The sequence below is a fragment of the Candoia aspera genome, chromosome 10, assembly GCF_035149785.1.
Source record: "Candoia aspera isolate rCanAsp1 chromosome 10, rCanAsp1.hap2, whole genome shotgun sequence".
NCBI classification, from domain to species: domain Eukaryota; kingdom Metazoa; phylum Chordata; class Lepidosauria; order Squamata; family Boidae; genus Candoia; species Candoia aspera.
The window spans coordinates 8,789,516-8,811,576 of NC_086162.1; the positions used below are offsets into that span (position 1 = coordinate 8,789,516).

At 42.6% G+C, this 22,061-nt stretch overlaps 1 protein-coding gene across 1 annotated transcript in view; it reads left to right on the forward strand.

Moving 5' to 3' along the window:
• Positions 1-22,061, forward strand: part of PSMB2 (proteasome 20S subunit beta 2) — a 37,034-nt gene that overhangs the window by 12,428 nt on the left and 2,545 nt on the right. The window contains exon 4 of the mRNA XM_063312117.1: positions 20,336-20,498. Coding sequence (XP_063168187.1) covers positions 20,336-20,498 — 163 coding nt within the window. The remainder of the gene's footprint in view (positions 1-20,335; positions 20,499-22,061) is intronic.

Sequence of the window (22,061 nt, forward strand, 5' to 3'; positions counted from 1 at the left end):
GAATTAGGTACGTCTTAAAAATAAATAAAGTAGGTGTTTTTTATGCAAAGAGTCTGTAGAGTGTCCTAATGGAGAAGATGTCCTGTCTGAGTCCCTGAAATTGCTGCTGTCAGTCAGTGTAGCTTAGCCATACTGATGTTTTGGACTACAGTTCCCGTTATCCCTGAAGGCTGGGCATACTGCCTGGATAAAATAGCAGCCTAAAAGTTCTAGAGGGCACCACGTAGAGAAGTTTGTGGATACAGGACTGAGATACAGTAGGTAATGAACTGATGGCTTGTTTTCACATCAGATTGCTTTTTGTGATCCAGTGTATCACAAATAGCCTCCCACCTGAGATCTGAGGGATCCCTACCCTTTTAGCCTTCCAGAGGGCCATGAAGACCTGGCTCTTCCCTTGAGCATTGGGCTAGAATGGGGGTTGAGCAGGAAAGCTGTTTGGTCTGGCTCCTGGGGAGAAGGGTATTTTGGTTTTTATCTCTGCTTTTATGGATTGTTATGAGCTGTCTAGAATTATTATAAGAGATAGGTGGCCATATAAATCCTGTAAATAAGTAAATAGATTTTCATGATCCATAAGAAAAAGTAAAGTCTGTGGCTTCTGCATATTTAATGAAACTGAGCAAATATGTATAATTCTGGAATTTGGTTTTTGCCTCCTTTATTCTGATATGCTAATTGTAAGGAGTAGGAAAGCCAAAAGTATGGAAATCAGGCTCTGGCCCAAGGACTTTGTAACATACATTTGCAGTCCCAGCAGCAAAAGAGCTCTAGGAAGATGGGCCCTGTGATTAGCATGGGGCTAAACAGTAGCCACTGTGCTGCTGGAAGGTCCCAAGGCATAGTTGCCACTGCTGAGCACAGTTGCATAAATTATGCTCTGAATCCTAGAAACTGTGGATTGTTCTAAACCAGTGTTTCTCCAGCATGGCAACCTTAAGATGTGTGGACTTCAACTCCCAGAATTCCCAGGAGCATGAGAATTCTGGGAGCTGAAGTCCACACATCTTAAAGTTGCCAAGTTTGAGAAACACTGTTCTGAACCATGGAATAAGCACTGATTCTCTTCCATCATTTAAGGAAGGAGATGAAAGCTCTTAAGCACAGACCAAGTGTATTTGCCTTGACATCTGGAAGATGCTTTTATCTTGTAAGGCTAACAAATATTTAAAGTAGGAAAGAGCATTCCTTGCATTGCAGATTAAGACTCAGAGTGGCTTTCTAAAACCTCCTGAACAGCATATGGTGGGTATATGATTCAAACCATCGTGAGCTTGTAGCAACTACAAAACACCTGCTCTGAGCCAGGTCTTCAGAAAGACAAAGAAAGCATTTATGTCCTCTTTCCTCATTCCCTTGAGTTCCGTGGTCCAGCATTTTTCTCCCAGCTGCTTCTGATATGGTTTGTGTCGTATCCTCCCTTTTAGGAAAATAAATACAAGCATGTGCCTACTCATGACTAAATGCTGCGGGGCAGAAAAAGCCAAGTAAAAAATGGAAGTTGCATGTGATCGGCCAAGTTTGCCTCATAGCTAGAAATGGTTGTTTTTACAGAAGGGAGGGACCCTGGCTTGGTGGAAGAGGATACCGCTGTGGCAGGCAGTGGGTACTAGATTAAATTTTTGGCATCTACAGGTGAAATCTCTGACTTGGTCAGAGGAAAGCAGTCTGGTGCACTAGATCTGTTGAGTGTCAATTCCCATAATCCCCAGGCATCAGTTTGTGGAGGACAAAATCAGCTAGATCAGTAGTCTCAATTCAGCAGTGTCCAGTGTTTGTGTTCTTGTTTAGGCCTGTGAGTTTTTAATTTAGGGTTAGTTTCAAAATCTACCTGGCCATCACTTAGTTGCAGACCAGGTTCCTACACAGCCATAAGTGACCTTCAGCATGTTCGAAATAATGGCTTCAGTGAAATCAACATGAAACAGATCTGCATTGCAAAGGCATATTTTTCTCTGGACTCTGCCTGTTGGTGCTGTTAATATGACACCGCTGCCCTCTGAGCTTCATTGGCTGCCAGTTTGCTTCTGGGTGGAATTCAAGGCGCTGATAGTTACCTTTGGGGCCGAGTTATTTCAGGACCATCTCTCCCTGGTTGTTTCTAACCATCCTATCCAATTCGCCAGAAGGGGCATGCTACAGGTACCAGTGTTGACTGGCAGAGCCCAGAAGGAGAGCCTTTTCTGCTGTTGCACCTGCCCACTTAAACATCACCCCTTCTGAGATTAGGCTGGCACCTGCTGGCCTTCCATGGGGCTTAGAAAACTTTGTTCTGTGCTCAAACCTTGGGCCCTGGGCATGTGACAGAGCCTGTCTCCTGGTTGTGTTGATGGTTCTTTTTATGACTTTTCTGGCTGCTGGGTGTTTTATAGTGTGTGTGTGTGTGTGTGTGTGTTTTAATGTGAGCCACCCAGAGCCATGTACTTGAGATGGGCAGCCACACAAATTGACTGAATACATAAATAAATAAATTCATCTGTTCCTGTTTGCCACCTTCTTTAATAAACCCCTTTGCATCTCAAATAAACCTTGGACAGATCAGTGCTTTACTGTACCATAATGGTAAATGCCAGCTTCTGAATAAGTTTGCATTTCATTCCCAGCTGATGTTCATGAGGATGCTGCGGGGTGCTGTCTGTGCTAGTTATGGAACGGCAGAGCGGTCCCCCCCAGAAGTGATGCTTGAGCAGGGTGTGATTCTGCATTGTCTGCTAGTATAGGTATGGTCTGTGAAGTTGGCCCAGAAGGCTCAGCTTGTTGAGAACCACACTGGAAACATCCATGGAAATAATAGTAGATGCCTGAGACAGACAGCCCTCAAAGGCCACGGTCACTCTCAGGCCTTCCTTGCGAGCTTCCAGCCTCACTGGCCTGACTGCTGTGAAAATTAGACCTCCTTGGTTCTAGCCAGCGTAGCAGTTCCAGCGCGTCACGTGCCAGAATTTTTTGTCCTGGCCGGCACTTCCATCCTCAGTCTAAATGATCCAACCTATAAAAGAGTTGATCATTCCAAAGAGTCAAAGAGCATCAGGATGGGAAACATTGGGATGTTCCATGCCCAGAGCATGGCAATTTTCTTCTGGAAGCAGCCAGCCTGGCCGCTCTGAGGGTGGTTTGTCATTTGTAAATTCAGGGCATTCCGTCCAGAATGTTACCGCTTGCTTTCTGTTCTGGAGAAATCGGTGTGTCTTGGGAAACAGCAAAACATCCTGTACTCAGAACAGAGAGATTTGTAAGACGTTTCTTGGAGGGTAATCTAATTTTTAAAAAGGGATACAGAAGTTTTCAGTTAGTTATGGTTATATATATGCCTGGAGTTTATTCCTAAGAAGCAAGTTGACATGAGTACAAGTTAGCTTGGTCGGTGGGCCTTGAGGCTATGCTGGGTTTGGGGCAGAAAGTTGGAAGAGCGGAATGGCAGGACTCTGGGTGGAAATATAGCTATAAAAGTACCTGCATGTGAATGGCAGCATGGCTTTCCTTTGTACAGAATTATGTTCTTTGCATTGAAACAAGGATATGCCACATCTTTCAAGATGGAATTAATTTAGTTATATGCAGACCATCATTGTTCCAGGGGGTCCAGCTTGTGCAGGGGTCAGGCTATACCTGAGCCATTGTCTTGCCCACTGCAACCCTTGCCTTCCCAAGGAACTGATGTGTGGCATCTAGCCATCAAAATGTTGCCTATTCCTGCAGAATCAGCACATTATGAGATTGTTTTTCTTTTCTTGCCATTCTTGATGCCATCCATTTTGCTTTTCTCACACCTGTCCTAACATCTGTCTTTTTCACCTGTTCAGCTGTGCATTTTACTGTTGTTCCATTGGCGTTTATGTTCTTCCCCCTCCTAGCCCAAGCTAGCCTGGCATATTGATTGATTGATTTAACTTACTGTATTTTCAGCTGCCCAGTTTATCTTTGAGTATGTTATGTCCCTTAATATTTATCTGTATAGAATTGAAGGAATGAGCAAACTGCAACAAAGCATGAGACAGTTTGGGTGGCCTGCAAAGCAAATGCCATACACCATTTTATTGCTTAGTATGTTTTAATGTGTCATGTTATTTTGCATTAATTATTTCTGGCTTGTTTGTCTTTTGTACACCACCCAGGGTCACATAGTTTGAGTGGGGTGGACATATAAGCTCATGCATGCACAGACAGACAGACAGATGCTTATGTCAAATGCTTTATTACGCCATCCTGTTTTTGCTGTGATAGGACTTCTTTACATCTCCAGCAATTGCAAAGCAAAGGATAATCCCACCCCACAAATACACACTAGCAACCTTAAATAGCAGAAAGAAATTAAACCATAAAAATAAAATAAGCTGAAATAAGGCCTCCGGTTCTCAGGCAAATCAGCAGATTCTGTTTAATTTCCCTCTGAAGACAAGTTAATAGAACAAAGTTGTTTGATTTAAAAATTGAACATGAAGCTTACAGTAAATGTAGTAAGAAGATCTTTGTGTGTATGTATATACACAGACTGGGTGTGCCATAATAGTTCAGTTTCTTAGTCTTTCTGCAAGAAACTGCCTCTTCCACAACTTCTTGAAAAGACTAATTTTTAATCTATTAACTTGTGTATTTCTTGACCCTCCATTGGGTTACATATCCCTTTCATTCCGCAGGGCAGGATTAGGGTTGAGATACTTCTTTGATCGATCACCAGCTATCTAATGCTCCTTAATTGTGATCAGCTTTTTCCATGAAGCCCAGAGACACAGAGAGACGAGGGTTTGCCAGTTGTGCTGGCATGGCAAGCTGGTCTCTCTTCATTCCTGACTGAGGACTACTTGCTGTCCAGCCCTGCAGGTCAGGTTCGTAGAATCATAGATTCAGAAGGGCAGTTTAGGCCATTGAATCCAGCCCACTGCTCAGTGTTAGAATCCAAATTAAGACATCTAAGGCAGGTGACTGTCTAGCATAGCCATTGTTTTCAAGCCCACCACCTTCGTGGGAGAGAGCCAGTGTCTGGCTCTCTGTGCTGTTTCCTATGGTCACTCACTGGTCTGAACAAACCATAGTTTGCCACCCTCATTAGGGTTGGAAACTTTTATTTGACCTGGACTGTGGTTTGCATAACCCAGGAACTGGAGCATGTGAGGGGAGGAGGCAGAAACATGCAAGTGTGAAGGTCATTTGCAGCTGAATTGATCTGAACCTTGTGATGTGTGTAATTTTGCAATATAGGCATTGCTCAGTTCATACTGACTTTTCTGCCTTTAGCCTTTCACTATAAAGATAAATTTCTTAAATCTGCAAATGGGATTGTTAGCAATACCTATATTTAGTGTGCTGAAAGCCAAAAACCATTTTAATTTCTACTGACAATGGTCAGATATCAATTATATTCTTGAGTTTAAGTTTCCATCTAGTTTTCTGTTTGTTTGTTTCTGTTTTTGCTGTAAATCTTTCTGCAGCATTAATACTTCCATTTTGGGAGGCTTTGGCTTGTCAGTTGAGTCGGTCTCTCTCTTGATTTTCAAATGAACACCAACCTGGCCGTTTTATATATTCTGCAGGTTCTCTCTCTCTCTCTCTCTCTCTCTCTCTCTCTCTCTCTCATCAATCAATCAATCAATCAATCAAACACATGGTTTTAGAAGACATATCTAGGTCTTAGGAACAGAAGAATCAAAGAAGGAATATTCTACAAAGCACTTCCCTTTTCTTTCTTTTTCTTTTTCTTTTTCTTTTTCTATTTCTATTTCTATTTCTATTTCTATTTCTATTTCTTTTTTTTCTTTTTTTTTTTGGAGGAGTAAATTTTCAGCTGTTCTGTTGCAGGCTGTAAGGAAGACCTCTGCTACTTCCCCTTCCCCCTGCAAGGATGTGTATGCATACAATTACTGGTCTACTTCCAAATGCTCTCCCTGCTGCGTGTTGCCTGCTTCCATGGCCTTGCAAGTTCACGTGACCTTTGGAGCAGATGGCCCAGGTGACACTGGCTTGGAGCATCTTCACTAACGAAGGCAATTTAACGTGCCGCTTGGCAGAGCCGGGTGAGCAGGATGTGACATGGCGAGACCGTGTCTCCTTCCTCTGTATGCCAGGTCCCTTGAGGCCTGATCCTGCCTCCTCCGCTCCCTTCCCTCCCTCCACGTCTGGGTTTGCCTTCTAGCTCACCTGCTCCAGATGGGCTGCGCAGCAGGGAGGACACTGGCAGAAGCAGATGTGTTTGTTTACCGGAGATGAAATGTTGCGCTTTGCAGATGGCAGGGCCCTCCAGCAGACAGTGCACTTTGACACCACCGTCATGCCACTTGGCGCAGCAGGGGGGGAAACGTCTTCGTCTTTTAATGCTGCCCCGCATTGCATTCTGAATGAAAGGCAAATCCACGTTCAGCACTGATTGGCACTTTACAGCATTGGAGAACCCATCTTTTTTTTTTTTTTTAAATCTTCCAATCTCTACAATATCGTTTTAGAGGCACGGTGACCAGGACCGCCTGTTTCAGATGTAAACTATCCATAGGTTATGTATAAGGTCATTATGTTGTGGGCAGTTCTATTTTCAGTTTATTTTCTAATGATTCCAAATGAAAAGAAAATGTTTTGGGGGGTGTTGGGGGGTGTTTAGGGAGCAACAGCTCACTGGGTTGTAATTCATCTGCTGTAATTCCCAAGGTGCTTTCTTTGAAAGTCATAGGAAGTCCCTCTAAGTGTAGATGAAGTCTGGGTGTCAGTTGCCCACGGAGCAGAGAACATAGCCAAGCAGGGAAGTGATTTCACAACAGAACTGGTGTTGCTAATTGCCAGAGCTGGGATACGCTCAGTGATCTACTGCTCAGTTCCCTTCTGTCCTGTGATTCTAATCACAAGATGCATTAAAAGTTTTTGGCCCTTTTGGCCGTAAATAAAATGGAATTGAATTAAAAGGGAATCTTATCATTTTCCCTAAAGGCTGAGACATCAGAAGGGCAGTGTTATGTTTTTGCGCGCCCACGGAAGTGAAAAATATGGATCTCCTAAAGTACAGTGTATCTGAGGCTGGATTGTGAAGGTCATGGTTCTTGAGAGAAGCATTTGTTGTCTTCACCCTCTGGGGTTTGGACTGATATCACAGAATAAGATTTTTATCTCCTTAGTCAGGCTTAGCTGATCACCACAATTAAGGCCAGTGTTTACAATCTTTACAAAGATGTCCTTTTTCAACAGAACTTGCACTTTAGGGCCCTTCCAGGGTTGTCATTCACTTCAATACCAACAAGCAAGCTATTTATGGACTGTGTGCTATTGATTAGTTAAACGGGGGTCTCCGATCTCTTGGGGCCAGTGGACATACTTGGCACGTTGAGGGGTGCCATTGGACGTGTACCCATTTGCAAAGCAGTGCACACTGTGGGAATCGCCCAATTTGATTGACTGAATACGTGCCATGAAGTCAGTGTTGGCTCTTAGCAACACAGATACTCTTCAGAACGGTCTGTCTTCAATTTGGCCTTTTAGGTCTCCCAGTAGTACATTCATTTCTGTTATGACTGAGTCACCCACCTTGCTGCTAGTCATCCCCTTAATTTTTCTTCAACTTTTCCCAGCACTATGGACTTCTCAAGAGGTCTTTGTGACATGTCCAAAATATGATAGTTTGAGTCTAGTCCTTTGTGTCTCCAGTGAAAATTCAAATTTATTTGTTCTATGATCCATTTGCTTGGTTTTCTGGCTCTCCATTGTATCCTCAAGAGTCTTCTTAATGGACCAGTTCACCAGAAGGCAAACAGGTGAAGTTGATTTCTGCCATTCTGTCTAGCAACCCTGGATGCTCATTGTCATTCCCCAGCTTATCTTTGTCTTTTGGGGAGCCAATTGGTGCATTTTTCTGCAGGTAGTTATCAGTTTGTTTTCAAAGAACACCTCTTCTCTAAAATAGAGAAGGGTAGAGGGTTTACCTGGCACCTAAGATGGAAATCTCAGGAGCAGAAGGTCGGGGAGGAGATGGGACAATTGTATAGCCTTCAGCCATAGGTGTGTTTTGTTATAATGTTGCTTTTAAAATTTATAGTTCACGTTTCGAATTTCTAGGTGCCCAGGCAGATGTGCAGAAGAAACAATCATGCACAAAGCAACTGTATATTTACAAACTGATTACAAATGTATATTAAAATCATCAGCATATTAAAAAAAAAAAAGATAGGGCCTCTTTGGGAGAGTCCTCAGAAAGCTGATCTGTATAGGTAACATTGTATCTTGCAGCTTGTTTCGTAAAGATATGCACACAGCTTAGCTGTGATATGACTTAATATCGTTTCATCTGGCTGCTGGCCTTGGCTACAGATCTTTGTGGCTCCACAAACAAGTTGCAGGACTCTTTTTTTCCAATGGACTCCTGCTTGTTGTTTGCCTGAAGCCTGATTGAAATTGTATGTTAATGTTTCTAATAATTGCCCTGCTTTACTGTCCCCTCTCTTTTCCAAACGTCTCTCTGCAGGGGAGTGGCACGTGTGAAGGTATTACCACCTTGCTCTGCAAAGTATCAGTGTTCTCCAACAAGGTGCCTGCTGAGGCTGGAATTCCTTGTGCTAAATGGCCTTGTCGGAAGCGCAGTGATTTTCTGCCTCCACTTTGCTCCTGGCTAAACATGCACAGTGGTGCTGAATTTCCTGTTCTAGCTCTAATTCATTCAGTCGTCTCTCCAGAAATGGAAAATTTTACCCTGCATCTAGATTGCCTTGCATTATGAATGCTAACTCTGTAAGCATTTGATGGATTCGTTTGGATGGGTGTTATCAGTCAGGGACTTGTGTTACTTGGAAAGGCTGTGTTTAAATGTTCATCCCTCCTTTCCCACTCTTTCCCTGTAATTGCAGTTCTTTAGAACTGCTTTAAATGTGCCGACTGCATCCGACCAAGATGGTAACGCGTGGTTTTAAGTATTCAAACTGTTGAGGACTAAATACTCAAAAAACAAAATCTTCCTTTAATTTGGTATGATCATTGAGCTTTATTGACTCATGTTAGGGTAAAGCTATGTGATCTAGAGTTTAAAATTTAACATGCAGAATTAGAAAATAGATATCCCTGGGGCCAGACTGGTTTGCAAATTCACATGAAATTTCATTGATTTGCTGCTAACTAGTTTAGCATTACACCTGCATAAACTTTTTGCTTACCAAAACCCCCCATCATTTTTCATCCTGCAGGGGTTGTTGTATGTATGTGTGTATGTATATATGTAAAGGGGGGGAGCACAAGAAGGACCTAAAAGCTACCATGATTTTCAAGATTTTCTTCTCAGTAGAATCTCCCTTTTAAAAACGTGGAATAAACAGATGGAAAGTTCCTTTGCAAACCATTCCCTGTGAATGACTGGGAAATGCCCCAAATGACTTTTTCCCCAATGACTTTCCATGTTTTGCTGCAAAAGGGGAAGAATTAGAGAAGCCGTATTCTTGGAGCTGGGTCCCTGAGGTTTCACCCACATCAGCCTATTTTCCAAATACTGAAACGGCAACTTTTCCAATTTGGCACGCTCTGCCCCAGCTTGATTGATCTCTTGCTGCCTTGAATTTCCTTGTCTGTGAATTCATAATCTCTATATGAAATCTGAAATCATTTGTATTTTCCATGTGCAAGTAATTGTTTCATATTTCTAGCATTTCGTTTGCTTGTGGTTTGTAATTCTATATTGCCCATGCTAAAGATTGGTAATTCTGTATTGTCCAGTTAAATACCACGTTATACCTAGTAAACCAAGAGCAATTAACTCCAGAAGTAAATAATACTCCACATGTAGTGGCCTGGGTAGAGAGAAAGGTATCCATCTGTCTGTCTCTGCACATAGGGTCCACAAAGTGTCACTATGTTCAGCCCAGATTTAGTGTCACCCAGAAAACTTGATTAGTGGTAGGTTTTCTTCATAATATTTCCCTTACATTGGAACTTACATTGGAACAGCAACAGCTACCATCCTGGATGGCTTTAAAGGTTAAACCAGGAGAGGATTATTGGGCACTACAGTTCCCTTTCTCCCTCGCAACCATGTTGGTTGTGGCTGATGGGAGTTGGAACACAAACAACTTCTGGAGGGTTTTAGAAGCCTCTGGAGATAGTTGGGTCTGCAATCATAGCTAATAATCAGTGGGAGGCTCATGATTTAGACCAATGGTCTCGTGCCCTACTTGAGGATTTCTGGGGCACTCTTTCTGGCCTCTGAAATGGATTGGGGTCTAATTGAGTCTGACAGTTTTTGAGCTAAAATGTCAAAGCGCATTGCTGGTCTTTTTATAAGATGTATAAGTCTGATAGGGCAATCTGTTTTATGTTACAGCTTCCCTCAAAATAAGTTGGGTGCTCCCTTTTGTCATAAAACCCTACATTTTAGCTTGTGTTATAATTCAGAGGAGCATCAGCGCTTGATAGCTGTTTCTCCAAATTCTTAATTTTGAAAAGCTGTGTGTTATTAAAATGACAAAGTAAAGAAGAAAACTAATGTTTTTGAGGGATGGGGTGGGGGAAGTAGCAGTCTTTTCAGGCAAAAAATTGACCTTTCAGTTAGAACAGATCATTTTCACCCCCCATGGCTTTCAGCTCTTGCAACATCTTCAAGATTCTTTTCCTGGTGAGATGCTTCCAATTCAGATCCACCTCCCCTGGCCTGAGGTCCTCTAGATACATTGGGTGGCAACTCCAGGTACTCCTTGTGAGCCCGGGAATGCCCAGGCTGTCCAGTAATTCCGTGAGCTATATTCTCAATCCATCTGGAGGATGCTTGAATGAGAGAGGGTTTTTTGAAGCCATCAGTGGGTATAAGTTGAAGTTAAGATTTTTTTCCCCTTCCGTCATTGTGCATCAGCTTATGCTGGGCTGAGTTGCATTGGCTTTTCTGTTCCCTCTGTCTTATTTGAAAGCTATTCTCTGTTCTTGGGTTTTCTCTTTTCCACAAATTAGGCGACCTTACAATTTGCTCCTGGCTAGATCATTTATAAATAATAGCAAGTGTCCCCACAAAGATTTTTTTTATAATAACTTTATTAAATTTTAAAACAAAGAGATGAAATCTAACAAACTAAGAAAGAGAACAGAAGTGCAGAAAGAAAAAAGAAAAGAACAGAAGTAGAAAAAGGAGTAACTCCCGACTTCTTTTACAACAGATATAAGTAAAACTTAACATTAAACCCTAACTCTAAGGTTACAACGTAACAATCATTTTTTTTTATTGTCAATATTATTAATCATCAATTTCATTCTTTTCTGTTTTATGCCAGAAGTCCAAAAGGGGTTTCCAGTTCACCATAAAATTAGTCAATGTCTTTTCTCTAATCAAAGCTGTCAATTTCGTCATCCCAGCCAACTCCATTCTACCATTGTAGGTAATATTGAGTCTTTCCACCTCTGAGCATATAAGTCTTGCTGCAGTTATCATATATAAAAACAAAGTTCCATATGACTTTTCCAGTTGCTTATCCATCAGTCCCAAAAGAAATGTCTCTGGTTTTAATTGTAGATTAATCTTTAAAATCTTCTGGATTGATATATGTATTTGAGTCTAAAAATGTTTAGCTTTTTTACATGTCCACCAAAGTTGATAAAAAGTCCCTTCTTGTTCTTTGAAGTCCCATTATACATTTTTGACAATCCTCATAAAGATTTTTGAGACCCACAAGTTACGTCTTTTAATGTTATTCTTCCATCTGTTCCCTTTCTCAGCCCTTAAGAAGATGAGAAGTCATTTCTGAGTAGCTGTTCTCTACTTGGGAACTTCCCCTGGATGGATGTCAGCAGCCTTGCTCTTTGTGTTTTTTTGTTTTGTTTGTTTGTTGACCACATTTCTTTTAGATTTCCACAACGCTAATGCTAACTTCCCCACCATCTGGAATGCTGCAAACATCAAGCAAATTTTGGAGGGTTTGGCTAGGAGTCAAGGGTCATGCTTGGCTTTTGAATGATGTGCCAGGAGCTAAAAAATTAGGCAAGACCAGGAAATTGAAAAAAATGCGGCTGAGACCAAAACATGATCATATATATTTATGTCTAATTATGATGAAATTAATTATATGCAGTTAATATGATTACTCACCATATAATACAAGTAATTTCCCAACATTTGAACTTAAAATTCAGTGCCTACTTTTGTAAGGGCTGCGAGGCCACGCTTGAGGCTTTTACTGGCCTTAGGATGTGCCTGTGTGAGTGATGTGTGTGTGTTTGTGCACGCATGTGGATTTGAACCTATACTTCACAACGCCTAGCTGAAAATCCATTCTGGCTGGCTCCTGTAGTACGGAGACCATATTCAAGAATCCTAAGCTGATTGATGATGGGGCAGCTGCATCCCTACAAACACCTGTGGCCAAAGGGAGTGCGGCAAAGGAAGCCTCTTGTCGCCCAAAGCCCGTTGATCGTCTGCAGGAACCTCAGTAGCGACAGGGTGCTTTTACATGCTAAGCATGTTCCAGCGCTGCAGCACACATGGGACAGTTAACGTCATGTCATTGCTAACCCAGAGCTTTTTGACTAACTTGGCGCTTGCTGGTCCTGCAGGGTAGATCATTTGACATAGGACTTCTCACTTTCCTTAAACCTCATCCTCCCATTTATCTCTGCGAATTGCTGTTGAGTTTGCATAGAGAACTGCAGGGTGCCATCCCTCTCTCGCTCAACGTGTGCATTGCCCTTCCCCAATCAAGTGCAGCTTCTGATGAAGCATTTAATTATAGGTGGCTCAGCCTGGCCTAGGTCCAGAGGCAGGGTATCGGTTCCTTGCTGATGGTCCATGCTTGGTGGGATGCCTTCCTCGCGCCCCATTCTCTCTTCCTCCCCTCCCTTGTGGCTTTGGCTTTCTCCAGATGTCGGATGCCAGCCCCCCCCCCATCTTCCGTCACCAGTTTTGTTGTGTGTGTGTTGATGGTGTAGTTGTCACCACTGTTCCTTCCAGTTGTAAATGTTGAAGGATGTCACGCTCTTTCTAATCACCGTTGTTATTTTAAATCAGAATAAAGGGGGTAGGGATGCATTCTCTCCCCCCATTTTTCTAACATTGTACTGACATTATTTCTAAACGCTCCACCTGAGTGTGCCCTGATAACCTGCCAGCCCGCAAGTGAATCTTTCCTAACTGCCCTTTAAAAAATTAACAGTTGTAATTATACGAGTCTAAAGTCTGAAATGAATCTTGATGCTTGTTGTGAGGGTTCATAGTTTAGAGGCAGGTAGCAATATTTAATTGAGGTTCCAGTTGCTATTCAGCTACAATACCTCCTGTGGAGCAGCTTTATTTTTTTCCCAGCAAATCCAGCACGTACCCACCTTGCCAGCAAAGGCAGACCAGAAATAAGCAAGCAAACAAGGCAGGAGCATTGTATCATACAGGGGGGCAGCAGGCAACTTCCATAGCTAGATAACCTAGGTTTATAGGACCCTTTGCTCAAGTGGTATATATTATCTTGATCTGTGCTCATTTATCTTTTCTTCCTTTCTGGGCAAAAACATCTAATGTAGGTCCTTCTTTACCTTAAAACAGTTAAGTTGCTCTTGGTGGGCTTTGCATGTGGCCTGAATTAAGCCTTGAAGGAGAGAGCTTGGAAGCTTGCAGCCTTCTCCAGCCTAGTGCCTTCTAACTGCCAAATCCCACGTTTCCCCAGCCAGCATGCCCACCCTTGCTAAGGAATTACAGGTAGTCCTTGCTTAAGGACCATTTGTTTACCAACAGTTCAGACTTACAACAGCGCTGTAAAAACTGACTTGTGACCAGTCCTCATGTTTACAACCGTCGCAGCATCCTGTGGTCACATGGCTGCCATTTTCAACCTTCTCAGCTGGCTTCCGGCAAGCAAAATCAGTGAGGAACTTCGTGATTTATTAATGACCACTTAATCGTTCGCTTAAAGGCCCTGTAATTTGCTTAGTGGTCATGGTGATTCACTTAATGACTGCTGCCAAAATGTCATAAAATCATGTCAGATTTGCTTAATGACCACATCGCTTAGCAACTGAAATTCCAGTCCCAACTGTGGTTGTTAAGCAAGGACTACCTGCATCACCTTCAGCAAAGGATTGTTACCTTGTCGTGGTGCTGGAGCTTGAGCACCTCAATGATGCCATGAGCTAAACCGTGAAGGGCCACCCAAGATGGGAAGGTCATGACAGAGAGGTCAGACTAAATGCGATCCCTGGGGAAGGTAATGGCAACCCACCCCAGTATTCTTGCCGTGAAAACTAAATGGATCAGTACAACCAGAGATATGTCGGTATACCATCGGAAGATGAGACCCCCAGGTCGGAAGATGGTCAAAATGCTACTGGGGAGGAACAGAGGATGAGTTCAACTAGCCCCAGACATGATGACGCAGCTAGCTCAAAGCCGAAAGGACGGCTAGCGGCCGACGGTGCTGGTGGTGAACGGCGAATCCGATGTTCTAAGGATCAACACACCATTGGAACCTGGAATGTAAGATCTATGAGCCAGGGCAAATTGGATGTGGTTATTGGTGAGATGTCAAGATTAAAGATAGACATTTTGGGCGTCAGTGAACTGAAGTGGACTGGAATGGGCCACTTCACATCAAATGACCACCAGATCTACTACTGTGGACAAGAGGACCACAGAAGAAATGGAGTAACCTTCATAATTAATAGTAAAGTGGCTAAAGCAGTGCTTGGATGATCTCAATTCGAATTCAGGGCAAGCCATCTAACATCACAGTGATCCAAATATACGCCCCAACCACAGATGCTGAAGAAGCTGAAGTAGAGCAGTTCTATGAGGATCTGCAACACCTACTGGACAACACGCCTAAAAGAGATGTTATTTTCATCACGGGAGACTGGAATGCTAAGGCGGACAGTCAAATGACACCTGGAATTACAGGTAAGCATGGCCTGGGAGAACAAAATGAAGCAGGACATAGGCTGATAGAATTTTGCCAAGACAACTCACTCTGCATAACAAACACTCTCTTCCAACAACCTAAGAGACGGCTTTATACATGGACTTCACCAGATGGACAACACCGAAATCAGATTGACTACATCCTTTGCAGCCAAAGGTGGCGGACATCTGTACAGTCGGTAAAAACAAGACCTGGAGCTGACTGTAGTTCAGATCACGAACTTCTTCTTGCACAATTTAGGATCAGACTAAAGAGATTAGGGAAGACCCACAGATCAGCTAGATATGAGCTCACTAATATTCCTTAGGAATATGCAGTGGAGGTGAAGAACAGATTTAAGGGACTGGACTTAGTAGATAGGGTCCCGGAAGAACTATGGACAGAAGTCCGCCACATTGTTCAAGAGGCAGCAACAAAATACATCCCAGAGAAAGAGAAAACCAAGAAGGCAAAATGGCTGTCTGCTGAGACACTAGAAGTAGCCCAAGAAAGAAGGAAAGCAAAAGGCAACAGTGATAGGGGGAGATATGCCCAATTAAATGCAAAATTCCAGAGGTTAGCCAGAAGAGATAAGGAATTATGTTTAAACAAGCAATGTGTGGAAGTGGAAGAAGACAATAGAATAGGAAGGACAAGAGACCTCTACCAGAAAATTAGAACCATCGAAGGTAAATTCCAGGCCAAAATGGGCATGATCAAAAACAAAGATGGCAAGGACCTAACAGAAGAAGAAGAGATCAAGAAAAGGTGGCAAGAATATACGGAAGGCCTGTATAGGAAGGATAACAATATCGGGGATAGCTTTGACGGTGTGGTCAGTGAGCTAGAGCCAGACATCCTGACGAGTGAGGTTGAATGGGCCTTAAGAAGCATTGCTAATAACAAGGCAGCAGGAGACGACGGCATCCCAGCTGAACTGTTCAAAATCTTGCAAGATGATGCTGTCATGCTATATGCCAGCAAATTTGGAAAACACAAGAATGGCCATCAGACTGGAAAAAATCAACTTATATCCCCATACCAAAAAAGGGAAACACTAAAGAGTGTTCAAACTATCGAACCGTGGCACTCATTTCACATGCCAGTAAGGTAATGCTCAAGATCCTGCAAGGTAGACTTCAGCAATTCATGGAGCGAGAATTGCCAGATGTACAAGCTGGGTTTAGAAAAGGCAGAGGAACTAGGGACCAAATTGCCAATATCCGCTGGATCATGGAAAAAGCCAGGGAGTTTCAGAAAAACATCTATTTCTGTTTTATTGACTATTCTAAAGCCTTTGACTGTGTGGACCATAACAAATTGTGGCAAGTTCTTAGTGGTATGGGGATACCAAGTCATCTTGTCTGCCTCCTGAAGAATCTGTATAACGACCAAGTAGCAACAGTAAGAACAGACCACGGAACAACAGACTGGTTTAAGATTGGGAAAGGAGTATGGCAGGGCTGTATACTCTCACCCTACCTATTCAACTTGTATGCAGAACACATCATGCAACGTGCTGGGCTTGAGGAATCCAAGGCTGGAGTTAAAATCGCTGGAGGAAACATTAACAATCTCAGATATGCAGATGATACCACTTTGATGGCTGAAAGCGAAGAGGAACTGAGGAGCCTCACGACGAAGGTGAAAGAAGAAAGTGCAAAAGCTGGCTTGCAGCTAAACCTCAAAAAAACCAAGATTATGGCAACCAGCTTGATTGATAACTGGCAAATAGAGGGAGAAAACGTAGAGGCAGTGAAAGACTTTGTATTTCTAGGTGTGAAGATTACTGCAGATGCTGACTGCAGTCAGGAAATCAGAAGACGCTTAATCCTTGGGAGAAGAGCAATGACAAATCTCAATAAAATAGTTAAGAGCAGAGACCTCACACTGACAACAAAGGTCCGCATAGTTAAAGCAATGGTGTTCCCCGTAGTAACATATGGCTGCGAGAGCTGGACCATAAGGAAGGCTGAGAGAAGGAAGATAGATGCTTTGGAACTGTGGTGCTGGAGGAAAATCCTGAGAGTGCCTTGGACTGCAAGAAGATCAAGCCAGTCCATCCTCCAGGAAATAAAGCCAGACTGCTCACTTGAGGGAATGATATTAAAGGCAAAACTGAAATACTTTGGCCACATAATGAGAAGACAGGACACCCTGGAGAAGATGCTGATGCTAGGGAGAGTGGAGGGCAAAAGGAAGAGGGGCCGACCAAGGGCAAGGTAGATGGATGATATTCTAGAGGTGACGGACTCGTCCCTGGGGGAGCTGGGGGTGTTGACGACCGACAGGAAGCTCTGGCGTGGGCTGGTCCATGAGGTCATGAAGAGTCGGAAGTGACTAAACGAATAAACAACAAAACCTGCATCACATTGTAGGCCTACACAGTAGGGTCTTGGTACATTACAATGTTGCTCTTGTAATCTCTATATTTGATTTCTGGATGCTCCACCTTTCCATTCAAGAAGGGTAGTTAAAGCTACTGAAAATGTAGTTGAAAACAAAACACTAAAACAATTAAAATGAATCAACCCAAGAAAAATAAAATTCAAAACCTACGCGAACTAATTGCTCCTGAAAATATGTCAAAAACTTTGTTTGTAAACGTACATCTTTCCTAAAGGTGAGGGAATAATATGAGTAACACACACACACACCACACCCATGAATTACATGTGACAGTATTATTTCTTATTAAAGCTGTTTACTTCGCCATTTGAGCCGAGTCCATTAGTTTAATTATCCATTCTTCCACTGTAGGTATTTGTGGCTCTTTCCATCGTTCTGCATGTACTAATCTCGCAACAGGGATCATATACAAAAGCGAAATTCCATGTTGTTTTTCCAAATCTTTCTGCATCAAACCCAATAAGAACAGTTCTGGGTTGTTGTTGTTTTTTGTATATTCACTTTAAGAATCTTTTGGATAGTAATACATATCTGATCCCAAAATGTTTTAGCCTTTCACAGGTCCACCAAAGATGATAAAAGGTTCCTTCACCCTGCAAACATTTCTAACAAACATGCATTATACCATTAAACATTTTTGACAACTTATCAGGAGTTAGATACCAAGGATACATCATTTTATAAAAATTTTCCTTTAAGTTACAGTTCAACGTACATTTCAAACCTTTAGTCCACATATTTTCCCACTGCTCCAACATAATACTGTATCCAGAGTTTTTAGCCCATTTAATCATACATTCCTTGACTTGTTCATCTTCCACATTCATCTGTAACAACATCTCATACATCTTAGTAGTGACACGTTCATCATTTGTACAAAGCTGAATCTCAAAATAAGTTGCTTCATTGACAAATCTATAATTCTTTTTATCCACCTTAAAACGTTCTAACAATTGCATATAGGTAAACCGATGTGCTGGGACGCTTTGATCCATTGCACCAGAGCTGCTAGTGGGTAACAGCTCGACATTATGGAAGCGTACGCAGCATAGTAACAAGACCCTGGGTAAATTGAATTACGCTTTGCCTGGAATGAGAGCAGAAGGTGGTTTGGTGGCAGCCTTCTGTCGTAAAGTGTGGCTCCCTGTGTCTGTGCTTCTCCCTGCAAACCATGGGAAAGGTGAAAGGAGACATTTTGAAAGAACTTTAAGTGCCTTCTGCAGTCCCCTGCATCAAGCAAGCCTTCCTAATCAAGTGGCTGCACAGCTGTCTGCCTCTAATTAGCTTGCACATCATTTATGTATGTATGCTTTGACATCTGACACAGACACGGCTCAAAGTTGGCATCTAGAAGCCATGTTTGTGGCCCGGAACTTTATTCTCCAATTACAGCAGAGCTTTGTGTTGACGGCTTCTAGATGTGCAAGATGCTTAGGTGTAAATAAAGGAGTGTTAACGTGGGCTAATTAATCAATGCCAGAGTTGAGGAGCAGCTTTCAGTCCCAAGCCCTTCTAACGTACTTCTTCCTAAAAATAACCTCTGTCAGTAGAGGTTGATTGTTCTAATACCTTAAAAGGAACAAATCCTGTTTGGAAGAGGTGGGAAACCTGTAGCCCATGGAGCCTTCTCTAATCATATCCCCAAATTGTCATGGGGCAGTTGCTGAAAATTGGCAATTTCCTACGTTTTCAGGAGGAAAACAACTGGTTTGTAAGTCCTCAACTCACTGTTAACCCCTTTAAAAGAAAGGGGAAAAAAGATCCCAATGGATTTACCCCAAAATGGAGACAGGGTAGAACTGGAAAAGTCATAAAGTGATAAGGCTTTCCCCACTCAGCCTTATTTCTGGGGAACCACCCCTTTTTTAAAGTTTTGCCTCCAGCCAGGACAACGTTAAGCCCTCTTCCTATAAGACGTGAAATGGGAGCTCGATAGAAATGGCCATAGTTGTATTTATCATGGTAGATACGAATCTTTTCTTGGTTTTAGGTTTAAATGACGTAAACTTGCTGCTTCCTTTCTGTGCATGAGGTTCTAAATACTGTTAATCTTTTGTCAGCGTAGGTGTCTGCTGCTTCAACCATCTTGGCTTCTTTGGGGGAAAGTGTGGATAAAATTGTATGTTGCCTGACCGTGGTTAAACAGAACTCTCTTCCCCAACCTGGTGTCTTCCCAATGTATTGGTCTTCAATTCCCATACTTAGGCTGTGTGGACAGGAACAGGACATGAAAGGCTGATGTTTAGTTTTTGTCTGCCTTTGTCTATTGTTTCTGGGGGGCGTTTGGTACCTTTGAGTCAGTGTTGACTCCTGGTAACTGCCTGGACTAGTCCCTGTAGTTTTCTTGGCAAGATTTCGGAAGTGGTTTGCCATTGCCAGCTTCCTAGGGCTAAGAGCGAGGGACTGGCCCAGGGTCACCCAGCTGACTTTGTGCCCATGGTGGGACTAGAACTCACGGTCTCCTGGTTTCTAGCCTAATGTCTTAACTACTACACCAAACTGGGTCTCACTATATTTATATCTCACTATTTATATTTATATTATATATTTTATATACTGTATATTATATATTTTATATTATTTATGTCTCACTATCACTGTTTGTGTTTATGGACTATCAATTCAACTTTCTCCCCTTCGTGAGCAGTGATGGATTACAAATACCCCACCCCAAAACCTGAAGTGTGGCTCCTGGAAACTCACCAAAAGTTCCTACTGATCTCTAACGTCCAACATCCCAGAAGGACTGAAGTATTAAACACTTGGAAACTAGCTACGTAATCACATTAAATTAAGTGAAATCAAGTTTAATTTTGTCCCAGTCCAGCCCACTTTATGGAGGGACACCATTCAACACCAAGTTCAACCTTTAACCTGAAAAGAGGGGTGTGCCCCATCCTCACCGCTTGGTGATCTCTAAAGGTGTTGGGATAGCGACTAAATACGTTAAAGGATGGCAATGACATCTCTAACTCTGAGTTCTAATCAGTGTTTAGCATTTGTTCTTGGCTAGTCTTGTGCCTTCCAGATCATTTGGGCTACATCACATATTATCTCAAGCCAACATGGTTTATTAACACACACACCCTTTTGCCTTGGTTTTGTTGCAGACTCCTTATCATGTCAACCTCCTCCTCGCTGGCTATGATGAACAGGATGGTCCTTCACTTTATTACATGGATTATCTGGCCTCCTTAGCAAAAGCTCCCTTTGCAGCCCATGGGTACGGGGCATTTCTCACGCTCAGCATTCTTGACCGCTACTACAAACCAGGTAAGTTTGACAGATGTGAAGCAGGCACTTGTGGGAACATGGAGGTTTCATCTTTGTAAAACAAACCCTTATCCATTGAGGTTTGTAGAAGGCAGACTTGGCATTGTGTAAGCCATGTGTTATTAATCAAAAGTTAGGCACATGGACCTAACCAACTTTTCTGGACATTTGGAAGCATCTAATACACTATGACTCTTCTCTAGATCTGTAGAAATCATTCTGTAGACTTCTGTAAAATAGAAGGGGGAGCTGGGCAGTGATTAATTTGGAAGATAGATAGATAGATAGATAGATAGATAGATAGATAGATAGATAGATAGATAGATAGATAGATAGATAGATAGATAGATAGATAGATGATAGATAGATAGATGATAGATGATAGATGATAGATAGATGATAGATGATAGATGGATAGATGATAGATAGATGGATAGATGATAGATGGATAGATGATAGATAGATAGATAGATAGATAGATAGATAGATAGATAGATAGAATCCTCCCCCATATACTTTTTGCAGGTTCCAGATTCTTAATGCAGATACGGGTAGTCCTCACTTAATGACCATTCGATTAATGGTGGTTCAGACTTAAGACGGTGCTGCAAAAATGATTTACAGACGGTGCTCATACTTACAACCATCACAGCGTCCCCGTCACATGATCACAATTTGGGAGCTTGACAGCTGGCTTGCATTTATGACTGTAACAGCATCCTGTGGTCACATGATTGCCATTTTCGACCTTCCCAGCTGGCTGATTTGCTTAATGATTGCCGCAAAAGACCATAAAATCAGGTCAGATTCGCTTAATGGCCACTTTGCTTAGCGACCAAAATTCCAGTCTCCGTTGTGGTCGTTAAGCGAGGACTACCTCTATACATACACATACACATTTTTTAAACATGTTTTGATTTCAACCCAGCCCGTGCTGTATTGTTTGCACTTGGGGCTGCTGCTGAAATCAGTATGAAAAGTTCGCTCAGACTGACGTCCTGCAGAATTCAATGGGATATAAGTACAACTAATTCAGTCTGCATAATGGCAGAAAACGACAGTGTGTGTGCTAAGCTTGCCCTTGCTTTTAAGCTGTTTTAAGATGTACTTGGCTGCTTTTTCTTTCCCGCAGCTCCACCACCCCCTGTGATGGAGCAGAATCATACTCTCTCACCCCCACAGTACTTTTGTCACACTTTGTTATTCTCAGCATGGATGAAGCTTTCTTCCGAAATGTAAGAATAGCCGAGGCACTTTGCACACGTGCCACTTTCATTGTTAAAACCGAATGCCCAGCAGGGAGCGAAGCACTAAAAGTCTGTGGAACACCTCCTCGCTCCCTTGAGCGATTCGCAGCCAACCATGGACAGATGGAGCTGATTTAAGGCACTAATAAGCTCAAGAAGGCTGAGGTGCCCGGTCTCTCCAGCACCCGAGCCCCTGGCCGTGGGAGGCAGGATTCTGCTGGGCTTCCCATTAATGCAGAACAAATCGGTTTTGGACGGCTCGTTGGGCCAGAGCGCTGGGGCACAGGTGGTCCTTCCTACATGTGGAATGAGTTTT